This window comes from Dermacentor albipictus, chromosome 5, assembly GCF_038994185.2.
Source record: "Dermacentor albipictus isolate Rhodes 1998 colony chromosome 5, USDA_Dalb.pri_finalv2, whole genome shotgun sequence".
Lineage (NCBI taxonomy): Eukaryota > Metazoa > Arthropoda > Arachnida > Ixodida > Ixodidae > Dermacentor > Dermacentor albipictus.
Genome location: NC_091825.1, coordinates 12,997,899 through 13,015,213, shown reverse-complemented (window position 1 = coordinate 13,015,213; position 17,315 = coordinate 12,997,899). Strand labels below are relative to the sequence as shown.

Below are 17,315 nucleotides of genomic sequence, written 5' to 3'. Positions count from 1 at the left end.
ACAGTACCAGTGGCACCCACGACGATAATGGAAGAGAAAATAGTCTAGACGAATTCGAAATCCCAAAGGTAACCCCGGAAGAAGTAAAGAAAGCCTTGGGAGATATGCAAAGGGAGAAGGCAGCCGGGGAGGATCAGGTAACAGCAGATTTGTTGAAGGATGGCGGACAGATTGTTCTAGAGAAACTGGCCACCCTGTATACGCAATGCCTCATGACCTCGAGCGTACTTGAATCTTGGAAGAACGCTAACATAATCCTAATCCATAAGAAAGGGGACGCCAAAGACTTGAAAAATTATAGACCGATCAGCTTACTGTCCGTTGCCTACAAATTATTTACTAAGGTAATCGCAAATAGAATCAGGAGCGCCTTAGACTTCTGTCAAGCAAAGGACCAGGCAGGATTCCGTAAAGGCTACTCAACAATAGATCATATTCACACTATCAATCAGGTGATAGAGAAATGTGCGGAATATAACCAACCCTTATATATACCTTTCATTGATTACGAGAAAGCGTTCGATTCTGTCGAAACCTCAGCAGTAATGGAGGCATTACGGAATCAGGGTGTAGACGAGCCGTATGTAAAAATACTGAAAGATATCTATAACGGCTCCACAGCCACCGTAGTCCTCCATAAAGCAAGCAACAAAATCCCAATAAAGAAAGGCGTCAGGCAGGGAGATACGATATCTCCAATGCTATTCACAGCGTGCTTACAGGAGGTATTCTGAGACCTGGATTGGGAAGAATTGGGGATAAAAGTTAATGGAGAATACCTTAGTAACTTGCGATTTGCGGATGATATTGCCTTGCTTATTAACTCAGGGGACCAATTGCAATGCATGCTCACTGACCTGGAGAGGCAAAGCAGAAGAGTGGGTCTAAAAATTAATCTGCAGAAAACTAAAGTAATGCTTAACAGTCTCGGTAGAGAACAGCAATTTACAATAGGCAGCGGGGCACTGGAAGTCGTAAGGGAATACATCTACTTAGGGCAGGTAGTGACGGCGGATCCGGATCATGAGAAGGAAATAATCAGAAGAATAAGAATGGGCTGGGGAGCATTTGGCAGGCATTCTCAGATCATGAACAGCAGGTTGCCATTATCCCTCAAGAGAAAAGTATATAATAGCTGTGTCTTACCAGTACTCACCTACGGGGCAGAAACCTGGAGGCTTACGAAAAGGGTTCTACTCAAATTGAGGACGACGCAACGAGCTATGGAAAGAAGAATGATAGGTGTAACGTTAAGGGATAAGAAAAGAGCAGATTGAGGGAGGGAACAAACGCGAGTTAATGACATCTTAGTTGAAATCAAGAAAAAGGAATGGGCATGGGCAGGACATGTAATGAGGAGGGAAGATAACCGATGGTCATTAAGGGTTACGGACTGGATCCCAAGGGAAGGGAAGCGTAGCAGGGGGCGACAGAAAGTTAGGTGGGCGGATGATATTAAGAAGTTTGCAGGCACGGCATGGCCACAATCAGTACATGACCGGGGTTGTTGGAGAAGTATGGGAGAGGCCTTTGCCCTGCAGTGGGCGTAACCAGGCTGATGATGATGATGACGATGATGATGATGAGGAGGATGAATTAAGCTAGAGTTAAGGCACTGGAACCCCAGACTTTTGGTAGTAGTCGAACCGACGCCTCTTGGTGGTAATTAAGGCGAAGTTAGCTAGGGCACATTTAACTCAGATAGAGTTGAGGCATTCGAACCTACGACACTTGGTAGGAGTGGAACCCACCACCTTTACTGTTAAGGGGAAGCTAATTAACGCACAGCGAATTAAGGTACAGGTTGTTAAGGCACTCGGACCCATAATCTTTGGTAGTAGTCGATTCCACCGCCTTTAGTTTTAATGTTAATTAAGGCACAGCGAATTAAGGTAGAGTTAAGGCACTCGATCCCACGACGTTTGCTGGGAGTCGAGCCCTCGACCTTGCGTTGTGTCATAATGTTTAAGCACTGCGCGGTAGTCGCAATATTTTTGCATTCATCCATGTAGGGATAACCAAGTGTCTCTTGAATTTTTTTCTTCGGACAGCTTGTCTAGCATTAATTGGAATACACGGCATATGTGATTCACCCAAATAAAATTTACATGGAAGCCGCTGCTTGTTTTTGTCGTACCTTTCCGTTAAACAGGACAGATTGGAACCTACCTGCTACAACTTCAACTCACTGCGCCATATCCTGGCATAAAAAACGACAAACATCTGTTGGCTGACTAAGTGCTACCAAGGAACCGTCACAGAAAACCCGGCGTCGTTGTGGGTGAGAAAATCATCCCGGGACCACGCATCCCGAAACACGCAGGCGCAGGCATTACTGAAATAACTGAATTTCTCGAAGTAAAATGTGTCAGAAAAGTCGCAAAGTACACCTTACACACAACCTACAAACATGATAGCGTCCCATTGTAATTTGAATATACAAGAAAATGTAATTTTGTTACGCGGAAACTCAAACAAAAATCCCGTTTCCAGCTGCTGTTTGAGGCCTGTCTTAAGGTACGGCCTCACTTGCGGAAATAAGCGTGCACAAGACGGTGCGCTTAAAACACGCGCCGCGTTTCGAAGGCCACACCACTGCAAATTCGCGGTCGTGGAAAGCAGCGGGCAGGCGAGAGTTCTCGCCTTCTCTCGGGTGCCTCGGGAATCACCGCGCGGGAATGATGCCTGCCGAGAAAACACGCGCGCTGGTCGGGCTGCGTATTTGGAATATCCAGAAGGTACAACGCATGGCAACCGCAGCACCACGCTATTGGCTTACGAGCCTGCGGGACGCCGTGATGTCACTCCTAGCAACGGCGCCAAGCGATAACTCTCGTTCCCGGTGCTCTCCGTACAAAAATCCCTCACGTGACCTGATAATAGGTGCCTAGGGACAGGATTGTTTACGGTTTTTGAGAAGGCATGATGGTGGCGCCGAGCGACGCCGTGGCGTGTTCGTTCTCGGCATGTTCGTTCTCCGGCTCGCGCGGACCGTGCGTTGTTCGACGTTGCTTATGTGATCGTGCTTGCGTTGCTTGTGTGTTGGTGGTAGGTTCTGTGTTACTTGGCGGAAAGCCGCGAGTAGTGGTGGTGCGGCAGTGCGACTTTCGCCTCGGTGAGCTCTGGCAGTACAGAATCTGCGTTGTGACCCGTGCTTCTAGCGCCTCGGCAGCGAAGTTCTGCGAACCGCGATGTGGCGTCGCCGTGTCCGACTTTGCTTAACGGACATTGAGGGATGTGCTGCTCGCTACAAGTCATGTAAATGCGACTGCGTCGATCGCCCATGCACTGTTCAGCGCTGATTGTGTACACAATTAAGTGTGCTGTGCTTGAAACGAGTGGTGCAGCCGTGCAGCGGGGGGTGGTGGAGGAGCAGAGTGGCTTAGGGGTCTCCATTTGCACGTTCACAGATATGTGCTCCCGTTTTGGTCTCATTAGCGGCTGTCGCGGGATTGTGGTGTGCTCCTTGCCTAGTATGAAGTTTACGATGCTAACACACAGCATGTTCGCGTTTTTCCGTGCTATGTGTCATTTGCATGATGACCGAGTTGAAAACAAGGCATATGTCTGTGTTGTTTGCATTTGTGTGTTGTAAATTACTTCCTATTGTGGAAGTTCTGGCAGTCTTAAACATAAACGTAAACATATAAACATATTTCTGTGTGTCTGAAATTTTGAATTTCCCATAATAGCCTTTACGACTGATAAGCGGGCTACACAGCCTGTGTGAATCAGCTACCTTTTGTTGCGACCCTCTTCCATGTGGTAGACTGATGCATGGTGCGCGTTTATTTCTGTACTGTTGTAAAAACCATTTGTTTATTCACCCATGGAGTACAAATGTACTGCTTCTTCGCCGCAGTACATTTTAGTTGCGCGCTGAAGGATACTAAAAGTGGGAGGGGACCGCTATCACCCAGCATAGTATGTCCACTCAGGCGACCTGAGAGGCGGCGGTTGCGCGAGTGTATAATTAAAGAACTCTTTTTATGTCCAGTGACAGTGGCCCCTTTCCCCTTTAGTATGCTTCACCGCAGTACATAGGAGTATTGCAAAAAAGGTAATCTTAAAAAGCTCAATTATGCAACGTTTCTTTCGTAGCTTGCTACACCGCAATACAGGGGTGTAGCATCGTGCAGTAAAGCATAATAAGAGTGGAAAGGGTACATAGGTTTACTCATTATTTTCAATTGTGATATAATTTGCAAGTGCATCTGTGCTCTTGGTAAGCTTTATTGACAATTCTTTGTACATTACAAATTCATATTGCCAGGAAGCTTACTAAGGCACATTCGCCATATTGTAATGCATTATTCACCTTCAATGCAGGAGCACAATGCGGATTCATGCCTATGCCTCTGGCTGGACTGCACGTGCTCTTTGAGAACTGATTCGTTGTTCATAAGTGCACTGGTACTTACTCTAAACTGGAGGGCTGAAGTTGATACGGAAGCACAATCTTTATTAAGAGGACAAGATGTTGCCAAGATGGTTGTAGCACAGTTTTTTTTTTCTTCGAGGTACCTTTTCTACTAGAAGCTTCCATTGCAGTGTTTCGAGCCTCTTTGAGCCAGCACATAGTCTATATAAACATCGGACACCGATTGGGAACATCACCTGTGCTCTCTGCAGTAAGCTGCGCACAGGATAAGTTCATGCCTATCTATAGAAAAAAATGTAGCATGACCAGACTAAAAGGGGGTGGGCTGCAGCAATACTAAGTGTTAAATGTTGCCTTATCCTTTCTGTTGAGTTTTCTGTTTTGTGCTTTTTATTATGGATCCTCCACAATAACCATTAGAGTGCCGAACGTGAGCTTGTTGGTCTCAGATCTCATGGTTGTTACTAACAAAACAGTGTGATAAACAAACAAGGGCTTGGAGGCATCCTGTCACCTTGCTTATCTCATGGTGTTGCTTCATGAGCACCGTAGGCCTCCAGACCAACTAGGAAGGGAAATTTGTTGCAATCACTTCAGAACTGTATTGCAACCAAACGAACAGTGCTCTCAATGACAACATTTTGACAGTAGAGTGCTTGCACCCAGCAAAGTCTAAGAAGGAAGCATTCAGGATGTGCAAGTGGGCCTTTTGAAGCTGGCATCATTGTTGAAGGGGCTTTGCCTGCTACCCTCTTTATGGATACACAAAGATGATTTCCTCTTTGAGAGGGATTGTTTCAGATGTCGTTACATGGCAACAATGCTGGGTGTATAGTAGCAGAGAAGCTTGTCTTTGCCCACTGTCAATAATATGTTCCTTTTCCAGTTCCTGTGGAAGTGCCTACTTTTTGTACACAAAGTGCTCTCCATGCATGCATGCATTTTTAGCTTGTAAAGATGTCTATTACCCTTTGCCTCAAGCTGGTCCTTGTTGATGTCACCCAAGAAGGCATTGTGGAGTATTGCGATGCGCACTTACAAATCAGTGTTGATGCCAGTGAAACCAGATTAATGGAGCTGCCATTTATTTCTGTCCACTCCATCTTCATCCAGTTACAATGAGCAGTTCTTTGTCCAAACAGAAGGCATATGTAGTTGGTCATGCATAGCCTACGCACTAAGACTTGTTGGCGTGCCTGAGAACCTTAGCAGTGTCTATATGCAAAAACATTCTGATGTGTTGATGACTTCCTTCTCTTTATCACCCTTTGCCTGATGAAGCCAGCAACTTGGTCACCCGCCGTGGTTGCTCAGTGGCATGGTGTTGGGCTGCTGAGCACGAGGTCACGGGATCGAATCCCAGCCACGGTGGCCGCATTTCGATGGGGGCGAAATGCGAAAACACCCGTGTACTTAGATTTAGGTGCACGTTAAAGAACCCCAGGTGGTGGAAATTTCCGGAGTCCTCCACTACGGCGTGCCTCATAATCAGAAAGTGGTTTTGGCACGTAAAACCCCATAATTCAGCAACTTGGTCAATTAGATGTACAACAGGCTTCCCATTAGTTTTCTCAGCGTCTCCTTTACCAGGGTGCTGCTCATAGATATCTGTTTTCTTGACCTTGCACTGCACTTAAACCATGGCCACACCTGCTGAACCTATAGTATGCGATCAGAAAAGTGCTATACATCACGTTGCTCCAAACTCATGACATGCGCTACAAGGCCTTGTGGAACACCCTCATTAATTTCCGCCCTCATCATACTGTATGAAGTTTCACATGACAAGTGCGACAATTAACATCTGCTGGTTTTTCAGTGCTATTCCTGTCCAGCTTGCTGAAAGCTGTCCCGAGTGTTTCAAAAGCAAGACTGCTGTCGGACAAGAAGTGCATAAAGCAAGGGTAGCAATAACCATATATGTCACACAAAATGAAGGTCACTGAGTGTACAGGCGATTTAATTCTTATCCAACAAGCTTGGTTCTCCCTTCGCAAGTGAGTAAACCCAACTTGCCCCAAAGACATGGCCTGTGACAAACTATGTGCCAGATGCTGTGTCCCCTGCAAAGCCGAAGATGTGTACAACATCCTGACACCCGTAGTGGCTTCTACACTGGGCAAACAGGCTACTACAAGAATGACCGCCTCTAATAATATGCTAATAACATGAAAACGTGCAGAGATTTGGCTATTCATTGGGTCCAACTGCAGGTGCAAGCCACTCTTCCACCAGATTTGTGTTGTTCACAGGAATTGGAGCTATACAAATGCAGACAAAAACAGTGATGTTTGAAAGTAGTTGAGTTCAACTATATTCTGCACAAACAGTGCTACTTACAGCGCCGGTACCTTGTAGCTACATTTCATGGCTGTCCCGCCATTCAAAGGCACTATTCTTGAATTATTAACTTCTATTTATACTTATGGTGGCCACATATTGCAAGTACATATCTACATTTGTGCAATATGGTTAAATGATGTCAACTATGATAGCCATTCCTAATCTGAGATGCAACAAAAGAACTAATATAGACAACAAATTGCAATTCAAGAAGACAACCCGTGCACAGGATAAGTGATAGACTTCCTTTTATTGAACAAAAGTCACATGTGTCACACGTCACCAGCAGTGGGTAGCAAACTTGCAAGCTTGGGTGACAGAGGCAAAACTTAGCAAAATGCTACACTCATACTCAAATGTATAATGGCCTATGACACAATAAACTACATTATAATGTACTGAATGAAAGGGCAAGACTCCATCCAAGAACACATTACGGCACAACATAATTGACATGGTGTAAAAGATGTTAACACGCCTTCCCCATAAAAAAAGAAACACTGAAAACATGCCTTAAAGGGCAATGTGCAGTGTCTGAAAGCAAGGAAAAACAACCCAAAAAAGGTTTCGCTAAGTCTTTCAATGATTAAAATTGTCAAACTGTCTTGTCACTTCTTAATGGATCTGCATTGTGTACTAGGGTGTTCTGATAAGGCAGTTTCAGCACGTGTATTGGAAAGCAGTGTTCCCAGTCTGTGCCCAATATTTCGAATTTAAAGAGGGTCAGGCTGCCTTTCAAAGATGTACATTTTAATTTATAAAACAGAAAAAGGCAAGCAAAATTGCTGTGCTTTAGAAATTCACTTAAAGCAGTGCTAGTAAATTAAAGTATTAGTTTTCACTTATACAGCTTTCCACCTCTAACATTGTTTATCCCAGTTGTAAAAAGATGGGAATTTCTTTTTGAACAGAACTTTTTAAACTATATTTAACAGGCGAACCAAATACATCATAAAAGTGGCATTTCGCATCTGCAACAACTTCAATGTACTTGAAATTCAGCATATTGGGACATGGAGGAAGCCATAAAAATGCAATAACGGCCCGAGAGAGTTCTCTGCAATTAGGTGAAGAAATTGGCACATACCTGCAACATTTATTGATATCTAGGGTGAACTTTAACATCCAATGCAATATAGGCTCTTTCGGGACTGTTTATAACGTTTTGTGCCAGCGCACATACGTTAAAACACTATTTAGTGCTTGCACGCCGTGTCGATGTATGCCGAATTGCATTAACAGGACGTGAGCAGCACAGTAATCGCAAGGGCGTTTTGTTTCCTCTTGAGGGCATCGCGCTGCGTATCATTAGTAGTAGTGGTGGAATACGACTGCATCTCACAGGTTCCGATCTTGTCAGCATGGTTTTCGCCCAGCGATCCTCGCAGCGTAAACTGTCGCACCGGCGTAGATCCCGATTCCTATCAATCGGTTGTCGGCATGGGTTTCGCCCAGCGATCCTCGCAGCGTAAATTGTCGCACCAGCGTAGATCGCGATTCCTATCAATCGGCAGGGCGGAGACGGCGCTTCGATGGATGGGACGGAAAGTCGCGTCACCCTCGGCTCGCGACCGCGCCAGCACACAGTTACGCCAGTTTCACGTAGCCGCGTGTGCGTGCCAGCCACGACAAAACGTTGGCCACGGCGTTGGCCACGACACGCAACAAGCTACGCGAAACCGCTGGTGATGAGAGTACGTTGTTAGGCATGACGCCACGGCGCGTCCCCGCAGGCGGCAGCCAATAGCGTGGCGCTGCGGTTGCCATGCGTTGTCCCTTCTGGATTTTCCAAATACGCGGTCGGGCTTGCTGGTGACAGCATTGACCGCCCACGCGACGACTTCGGCGCCTGTGATTGGCGCGCTCGGGTTTGCGGAAAGGCGGCGCCGCGAAAGAATGGGTTCGAGACCCATCCTCGCGCGGGCAGAGAAATGCTGCCGCGATAGCACCTTACGCGGCGCGCGTTTTTAGGCGCGTGGCTTTGCGCGCGCTTATTTCCGCAACTGAGGCCGTACCTTTAGTAGGAGTCGCACGGCACGCTCGCTTCCTTGCAACATCATCCAAAAAAAAAAACATAAAGCTCACTTGTGTGCGCAGCGTTCGCCGCCAGCGTTTCCTGCAAAACATTGCCGTTAAATAAACTGCAGTTGCCGGGAAGCGTGATAAGTCAGTGATCTTTGAATGATATCGCGTTCTGGTCTTAAAGATGAAGCTTAAGCGCCCTCCCAACTTTTTTTCACCTTTTCTTGATCACTGAGCGCAACTTCATTATTTCCACTGACCAGACGAATTTTCGACGAGCCCTACAATTATTAGCTGATTCGGTTAAACTGGTAGCCGCTGGCTCCAGTGAGTTCAATTGATATGCAAGCCTGAGCAAACCGAAGCCGAAAGAGCCGAGGTAAACCACGGTGGCCTCAGTCTGTGCAAGTCGTGGGTTGTTGAAATGATCATGACTGTGGGTCAGAGGGAGTACCAGTGAATGAAAGTCTGAGTGTATTGAAGCAAGTCTGAATGACATGTGAAGAGATTGTTTTTTAAATCCACGAGTTCGATGTGAGGTTTGAAGCTTTACAGTTTGACAGTAACTCTGTCTTGTCTTCATGTCAATCCAACTGTATATGGTACCGAGTGTGTCTGTGTATGGGCAATCACGATGTTTTGCCTATATTAATCAGTATCTTAGTGTATCGAGTAACATCGACTGAATCGAATTAGCCCGAACGAGCTGCGCCAAGTCTGATTGCCGGTGAGTCTGAGAGCGCCAGGCCGGGTCTTATATTATGAGTTCTGTTGCGAAGTGAGCCGTGTTGAGCACATTCTTGGTGAGTATGAGCTTGAGCAAAGCTTGGGTAAAGCTAGGATATGAGCCAAGGTAAAAGTTTCGAATAATCGCAGAAACCAAGGCGCTACGAAGTTTTAGTAACAACCATGTTAACCTGACAAACAGCGATGCTTAAGAAATTATAGGAGCAATAAGTCTTCATGTATATTTGAAATATCAAAATAAGGAAAGATTAAATGAAATTGGAAGAAAGGACATCTTCTCGCCACTGGTAAACGAATCCATAACGTCCGCGTGACACGCGCGATGCCTCACTGTCCAGCTCCTGTCCACTTTCGCCGGTATTTTTGTGTGTGTCCCCATTGTTTCTACATTTCAGTCAAACGTTCAAAAACGGTTTCCGCGAAACATTTCTACGTTTTATTGTCTACTGGCTAAGTCTTATGTCTGTATTGCGACCTTCAAGAGGTCATTCTCTTTCGTGACACGAAGCGGCCATTTCGCGCATTACAGCGCTGATGCCCTGCTTCGCGTCATCCTTCTCTTGCTTTTGTCAGTAAACACCTCTCTTTTTCGCAGCACGGCCCTGGATAGCCAGTGTATTCGGCGCTGCTTTGGTGGTCGTTTGCCCCGCGTGGGTGTGCCTGGCGCGTAGCCACCCGACCTCTAGGAAGGTGCTGGCCGTCGGCTGGTGGCCAATCATCGTCGCCATGATCATCTCCAGGTGCTGCTAGTTTCGTCATTTTTTTCTCTTTCCTTGCCCCCTATTGTATGAAGCTCTTAATAGCATCTGACATAGCAAATACTGCACACTAGACAAGGCACTAAAGCGTGTGAAAAAAACTGTAGTCGGGGGTATCACTTCTCCGCAGCTGAGTACATATCACACAAACGAGGGCGGCACCCGAGCATGCGCCACAAAAGCACGCACCGTAGCCTCGACAGCGTTCTGAATGTCTCGTGCGGCCTCTAAACCCAATGCACCACGTGATCACCGTATTAAAGATATCCAACGTCACATCTGCATGCCAACGAAAAAAAAAGGAGCATAAGCAATGAAAGAAGAGCCGGCCGGCAACACTGGTGAAGTCAAGTGCGATTTATGAGGCGGAGGAATTGTATACTGTTTGCTGTACAAGGCTGATTTGAACTTGTTCCCCGCATCAAGCTCAGATCAGATTTGGATTGTAAATACGCCGCCTGCTCAGAAGCTTGTCCGAATTCATTTTGGCCAACCTTTCAGGGATTTCCTGATCTCAAGAAGGTCACGAAGGACGAAGGGTCCAAGGTAGGGCACCCACGTCCGGTGGTCACACCACGTGTTCACACCATGTCACACATAGAAAACTTTGCACGACGCGTCGGCATGACAGTAACAGAGAGTTTTAGAATTGGGGACACAAGCGACTCGGGGACGTGTAGAACCCAAGCCAGTCACATCTGAAGAGATTGCTTTTTGAATGCACGAGATTTGGGTGAAGTTGGAAGGTTTACATTTTGACAGTAACTCTGTCTTCTTGTTTTCGTGTCAATGACTTCACATGGTACAGAGTGCGCCTGTGTATCGGCAATCACGATGGTCAGCTTCTTGCGTTCACGTTTACGCAAGACACAAAAATAGAAAACTAGCGTGGGGGCCCAAGTCGCCTGGGGTCACCCTGACGGGTGACGAGAAACCGCGACACAGCCAAGAGCAGCATACGAGCCGTAGCCATCCAAATTTCGTATCGCTCGGAAAAATTCGTTGCAGAGCAGACTTGCTGTGACTCGGGGTACTTTTCGCCATTTTTGGAGGCAAGACACACAGGGCAACCCTAACGCTGGCAGAGCTCAGCCAGACGTCATTTGACCACCCTTGGCTTTGGAAACATAACTCACATAATCTCTTGTGGGAGCTATTGAAACGATGCGCAAGCATTTTGTACTAATCACCTGCAGTTTCGTCGTCCTATGGCGCTGTGTTTGGTATAACTGTGAGAAACACCATGAGAGGATCGAGAAGCGGAGTAGCGCAGTTGCAACACCCAAATCTTAACTTAGGCCAGCATGAGACGACAAGGAAGAGGCGAGAAGCAGCAATATTCGCTTATGTTATAGATAATTCCTAGAGGATGTAGATTTGGTATGAAATGACGAGAGAGATTTTGCAAGTGAAGCAAATATATACAACATTTATTATGTACACTACCTCTGCTTCTTGCTGCGTTTCTTCTTTATCGTCAAATTGGTTGTCAGTGCGTTTGGATGATGCCGCTGATTCGTGGAAGATGAGCACTAACCGACGTGTGCTGTAGTACATTACGTAATTGGACAGTGTCACGTTTGGTAGACCTGGTACGTAGACGTGGTCGATGACGCTGGCTCCTCTCGATGCGAACCATTATCACCAGTGATCAGCCGTGCCCCGGCGGCGCTTGCATATGGCGCTGCCGCACGGGGCCTACCATGAAGCGATTTGCGGTGCGGACAGAGCGCACCGAGTTCTGATAGCTTCGCGCGCGCTGTGTTCTCACAGCTTAGTCCATGTTGAAGCGAGAGGCAGCAAAATGTCAATTCGCTCGCTGCTGCGGGCCTTGCTTTGAAAGCGATCGCCTTACGTGACGGACGGATAGACAGACGGGTTTCCTCGTTGGGTAGGCATACACATTCTTACGCATTAAAAATGTTTCCCCGTAATTCAACAGAGTCTCAGCATACTTCTATATCGCGCTCCCTTTCGCTTTTTTTGTTGTTTTTATCTAGCATTGGTGGCTACATTCTCGACCTGGCCGTCACCCACTTCAGCGGACTGGTCGTGTTTCAACCCGTCATCAACGGTGAGCACGCCACTATTCTCTCCACCAGTGGGGTGAAGTGTGTAGTGGTACACGGCATTCTCGCAACAAGCATTCCGCAAAACAAACTTTGACATTAGTAGAGTGTAGAGGATACACCGGCAGTTCTTGGTGGCTGGAGTATCGACCGTTCACTGAGCGGCCTGACTGAGTTGCTGCGCTTGGGGACAGAATCGACGAGAGCTGCGTTTGATGCAAAGTCACACAGCGGAGGCTCTTTGAGGAGTGGCGTGTGAGGAGCACAAAGGAATCAGCGGCACAGTTAGCGGCTGAAATCCGGAGGCAGTTCGAAGAACGAGGCGCGGTGCAGGTCTGCAACAATCCGTGGCGGCGTGACATTCCGGAAAGATAGTCCGCTGCTTGCGCGCTTTGTAGGCGGTTGCCGCATATCGGTGCCATTTGTAAATTCATGGTATTTTAAGGCGCGAATTCTCTAGCGATGTTCTAAAAAAACTCTGGTTTCTACTTGTTTAATTTGGGGTTTTATCGCCATGCTTGTATGTTGTTTCTATGCAAATAATGGAGAAGGGCAGCGGATCGGGCGTGTTGGTGTTCCAAGGTAACAATAAAATTCAAACAGTGGTAATTAAATTAAATTGTGGGGTTTTACGTGCCAAAACCACTTTCTGATTATGAGGCACGCCGTAGTGGAGGACTCCAAAAATTTCGACCACCTGGGGTTCTTTAACGTGCACCTAAATCTAAGTACACGGGTGTTTTCGCATTTCGCCCCGATCGAAATGCGGCCGCCGTGGCCGGGATTCGATCCCGCGACCTCGTGTTCAGCAGCCTAACACCATAGCCACTGAGCAACCACGGCGGATACAAACAGCGCTAGACGACAGGACCAGAAATAGGAGGAGACAAACACGGCACTGAACTTGCAACCGATTTATTTGAAGTAAGCAGTCAACATTTACACGCACAAAACTGGGCACGCGTGCGCCCGGTCATACATCGATGATCAGACACAAACTCCGGACAGCCAACATTCGCACGCGATGCACCTGCCTTGCAATCTACCCTTTATGCAGCAATGCCATTTATTTCGCTGACAAGATTAAAGACGTTTTGCTAACGCAGCTATTAGATTTTCTGATGATATGGAATGCTTCAGCCACTTCTCTGGTAATCTTGTCACTATGAAAAAATAACAATTGTGTATCGTCATTGAAAGGCACGCATTAACAAATACTGCAATGCTTTGCCAGGTTAGTGTCTTTTTTGTCCAATGAATTGGCATGCTCCATTAGACTAATATTGATGCAACGGCCGGTCTGGCCTATGTGAGTTTGACCACAAGATAAAGGAATTTGGTAGACAGCGCCCTTCTTGCAACTGATGTACTTATTGACATGATTTACCTTGCATGCTGTATTCCCTTTAAAGCCTTCCTGCTTCCTCTGAACTGCTGCCCCTAAAACGACCCTCACACCATACTTGGCCCCTACCCTCTTAAAACGATTTGACAACGCGTGCTCATAAGGCATGACAAGAACTTTTTTCCCCGCAACATTTTCTTTGGGGTGCTCCGAATATTTCAGCGCTTTTATAATCTCATTAGCACCAGCCACAATAACAGAATCTGGAAAACCGGCATCTCTGCATCTCTGGTCTGGGACCATCAGGCTACTGGACATTTGATGTCCAGTAGCCTGATGCTACTGGTTTGTATGATACTGGTCAGTTTGTATCTGATCATCGACGTATTACCGGGCGCATGCGTGCCCAGTTTTGTACGTATAAGTTGACTTCTTACTTCAAATAAATCAGTGGTAAGTTCAGTGCCGTGTTTGTCTCCTATTCTTTCTGGTCCTGTCGTCTAGCGCTGTTTGAATTTTATTGCTAATAATGGAGTTTACAGTAATGGTGTTTCTATAATGTAATTGCATTCTTTTACTTACTTCTAGTTGCTGTTGCATGCACGTGCCATGTGTTATTTGTACATGCAGTATATGCCACGTAATGTGTGCTATTTGTACGCTACCTGTAGTTTCTTATTGCCTTTTGTATTTTGTGTGCGTACTTTTTTCATGAATGCAAACACAAACCCCGTAAGAGCCCCAAAGGACTCACAGTGTTGTAAATAAATAAGCAAGCAAGCTGATACATAAACGAAATATGTAAACAAACGTTCTGCCATGCTAATCCGCCTAATCTTGCGTTGCATCATCATGGCGGTGTGCATTTGTTTGTTACTAAAGTGATGTTTGAGTTCGCCTGTGCGCAAGCCATAGTGAAGGGGGAAGCGCCCGTCTCGCACGCTCCCCCGGCTCACTGTCCAACCCGGCCGCAGGGGTCAGCGGCAACTTGGCGGCCATTCACGCCAGCCGGCTGTCGACGCTCTTCGCGCAGCGCTCCGAGCTCGGCTGGCATCCGGAGGACGACAAGCGCCACTGCGTCGACCCGCTCACGGGACTCTGCGGACGCAGTGAGTACGCTCTCAGCATTCGTGCGGCCAAGATTTGTTAGGGCCTGATATGTGGCTCATGTGGAGGAAAGTCCGGCGTTGCTGCCGTGACTGCACTGTGGTCCAAAACAGGCTGCGAACCCACGACTTTTGGTGTTAATAAAGGAAAAGTTATTAGGGCGCAGTTAATTAGGGCGCTCGAACCTTTTGGTGGGGCTCGAACCCACGATCATAATTTGTGCGCACCTTGTGACGACGCCGTTGGTCACGCCGCAGCACTTCGGCTGACGTGGCCGCAAGGCTTTCGCGTTCATCCACGTAGCGATAACTGAGAGCCCCTTCAATTTTTTTTTATTTAGCACATACTGCAGACTCCAGTGAGGGCCAGCAGGATGAGCGTAAGTTGCATATAACTATAAAGAAAGAACATACATAAATGCAAAATGTGAACGATAAGTTTCATCAGGAAGGTAAGACACAGCCAAGAAAATTAAATTACAGATGAATAAACACTGAGCCAGATTAAATACAACCAAGGTACCCATCAAAAACATAAACCAAACTTAGCTACATATTTTCTCAATTGCGACAGTGCTACATAAATTCCCTTTTTCTAGAAAGGAAATCAAAAGGAAATGCGGGCCTTCCACTGTAAACAGGAATGAATATCTAGGACCTTCTAATAATACACTCTTTAGTGCTGTTTCAGTAATTTCACTTTAGGTAAAGATAATATTGACACGTGTACTTATCTTTATCGGGCGACCACGTTTCGCAGCTTAACAAAGGTAATCACACAGCGACGGACGCGCCTGCATGTATCCGACGTTTCTAGAAAGTTATCGATGCTTCTATCCGCTGTCTGTTGTCGCCGAACCTTGTTTTATCTGATTTCATCGCTTGACACGAATGGTGTAGAACTTTGTAGAAGGCATGCGGGTCCCAACGATAAATCTGGAACATTAAATTAAATTATGGGGTTTTACGTGCCAAAACCACTTTCTGATTATGAGGCACGCCGTAGTGGAGGACTCCGGAAATTTCGACCACCTGGGGTTCTTTAACGTGCACCTAAATCTAAGTACAATCTGGAACATTCGATGACTGCTGTATAAAAACCAACGCGCTTCACCCGCTGATCAGATTTTCGACGGTCGCCGAGCGTGTTCGCCGCTATCGTTGTGCTATAAGTGTAGCCTGTTTTGTGGGCACAGGTTCGCCCAATAAAAGTTAGTTTTGTCGTTCACAGTATTGCTACTGTGTTAGTCAACGTCGCAGCGGTGGCGTAGAGGTAGAACACCCGCCTCGCGTGCAAGAGGTCCGTGGTTCGAATCCCGGTGCCAGCAATTTTTCACCGGATTTAAAAAAAAAATCCGCGTGTAAGCCCCGCTACGGGCGGCTGCAAAACAAACCCAAACGGATGGCGCGGGCCATCTGGGCAGGGGGCATGCGTCTTGACGAGATTCTGTCCACACTTGAGTAATGGCTGTCAACGGTTGACCCAGAGCGGGGCCTTGCAAGCAAGCAGAGTGCCCACGCCGTCGGCACCCAGGGCTGCCGCACAGTTCGGGGAGCGGAGAAGACCATCAGCGCCACATTAGCGGTCGCGCATCACAGTAAAAAAGGGAGCTTCGGACCCCCGTCGCATTGTGCTTCCTGGGAATCCCCACAGGCGTTTCCCTTGCGCGCGGCCGGCTGGCGGGGGTAAACTCCTTCCCAGCTGGGGTCTCCCCGACTGGGCGTCAAACGCCGTAACGGGCGGGCGCGTCTGACTTCCGTGGTGCTCTTATCGGCACCCTTGAAGAATGCTTGGTTCGGGTCTGGCCGCGGGCAACGGAGATAGCGCGGCCCCAAGCAGGCGCGCCAGCCTCATTGCCTTTTATGGCTTTGCACCGCGCGCTGACCGGCGTAGGGATTCTTTGAGCCGCAAAAGAGCCTGCGGTTTTGTCTCGGTTCCGAGGCGCCGTGGGAACGTCTTCTTCGGCTTACGGCCCGAACACGAGGCCGACCTCGGCGGGTGGACAATTATCCCAGGCTCCTCTGTGACAGTTTGGCTTGCAAACAATTGCTTGTTTATGGCGCCGCATGGCCTGCGGGTTCTTGGAATCCGGTCGCGTCGCGCACGTGTTCGAGCACTGGAAAACATGGTCCCGACGTTCCCAGGCTTTTGGGTTTTGTGAATGTATTTTGTTGGTCAGTGCTTGTTGCGCCGGCTGTGCTCGAGAGCCGTTGCTCGGAACTTGCGATGTGTACAGCTGGCATGACCCTCACCCCTTTGTTGTTGTATATTGTGTATTTCGGGTGAGGATTCTACCCCGTTAACTGTACTAAAAAAAGATGTTCTTTGACTTTTGGTTGTTCGGCTGGCCAATCCCGCACGCAAGTTCTGCTGAACGCAATGATTGGTGAATGGATTGTCCAGTTGTGACGCAACCCGGCGGCAATTCGCCAGCAAAGATTGTGGGCGGAGCGTTGCATCTACAAAATGCGGCCGCGGCGCTCCGAAGGGAAGTTCTGGACCTGGCTTCGGTGCTAAGCACCATTGGCTCTGCCGAAATAGGG

General features: G+C 47.5%; 1 protein-coding gene across 5 annotated transcripts in view; it reads left to right on the top strand.

Annotated features, from left to right (window-relative positions):
* LOC135918035 (solute carrier family 41 member 1-like) overlaps nt 1-17,315 on the top strand; it is a 640,016-nt gene that overhangs the window by 509,796 nt on the left and 112,905 nt on the right. For all 5 annotated transcript variants that reach the window (XM_065451704.2, XM_070538277.1, XM_070538275.1 and 2 more), the window contains 3 exons: nt 10,089-10,233; nt 12,252-12,325; nt 14,640-14,774. In XM_065451704.2, the coding sequence (XP_065307776.2) occupies nt 10,089-10,233; nt 12,252-12,325; nt 14,640-14,774 (354 nt within the window). The remainder of the gene's footprint in view (nt 1-10,088; nt 10,234-12,251; nt 12,326-14,639; nt 14,775-17,315) is intronic.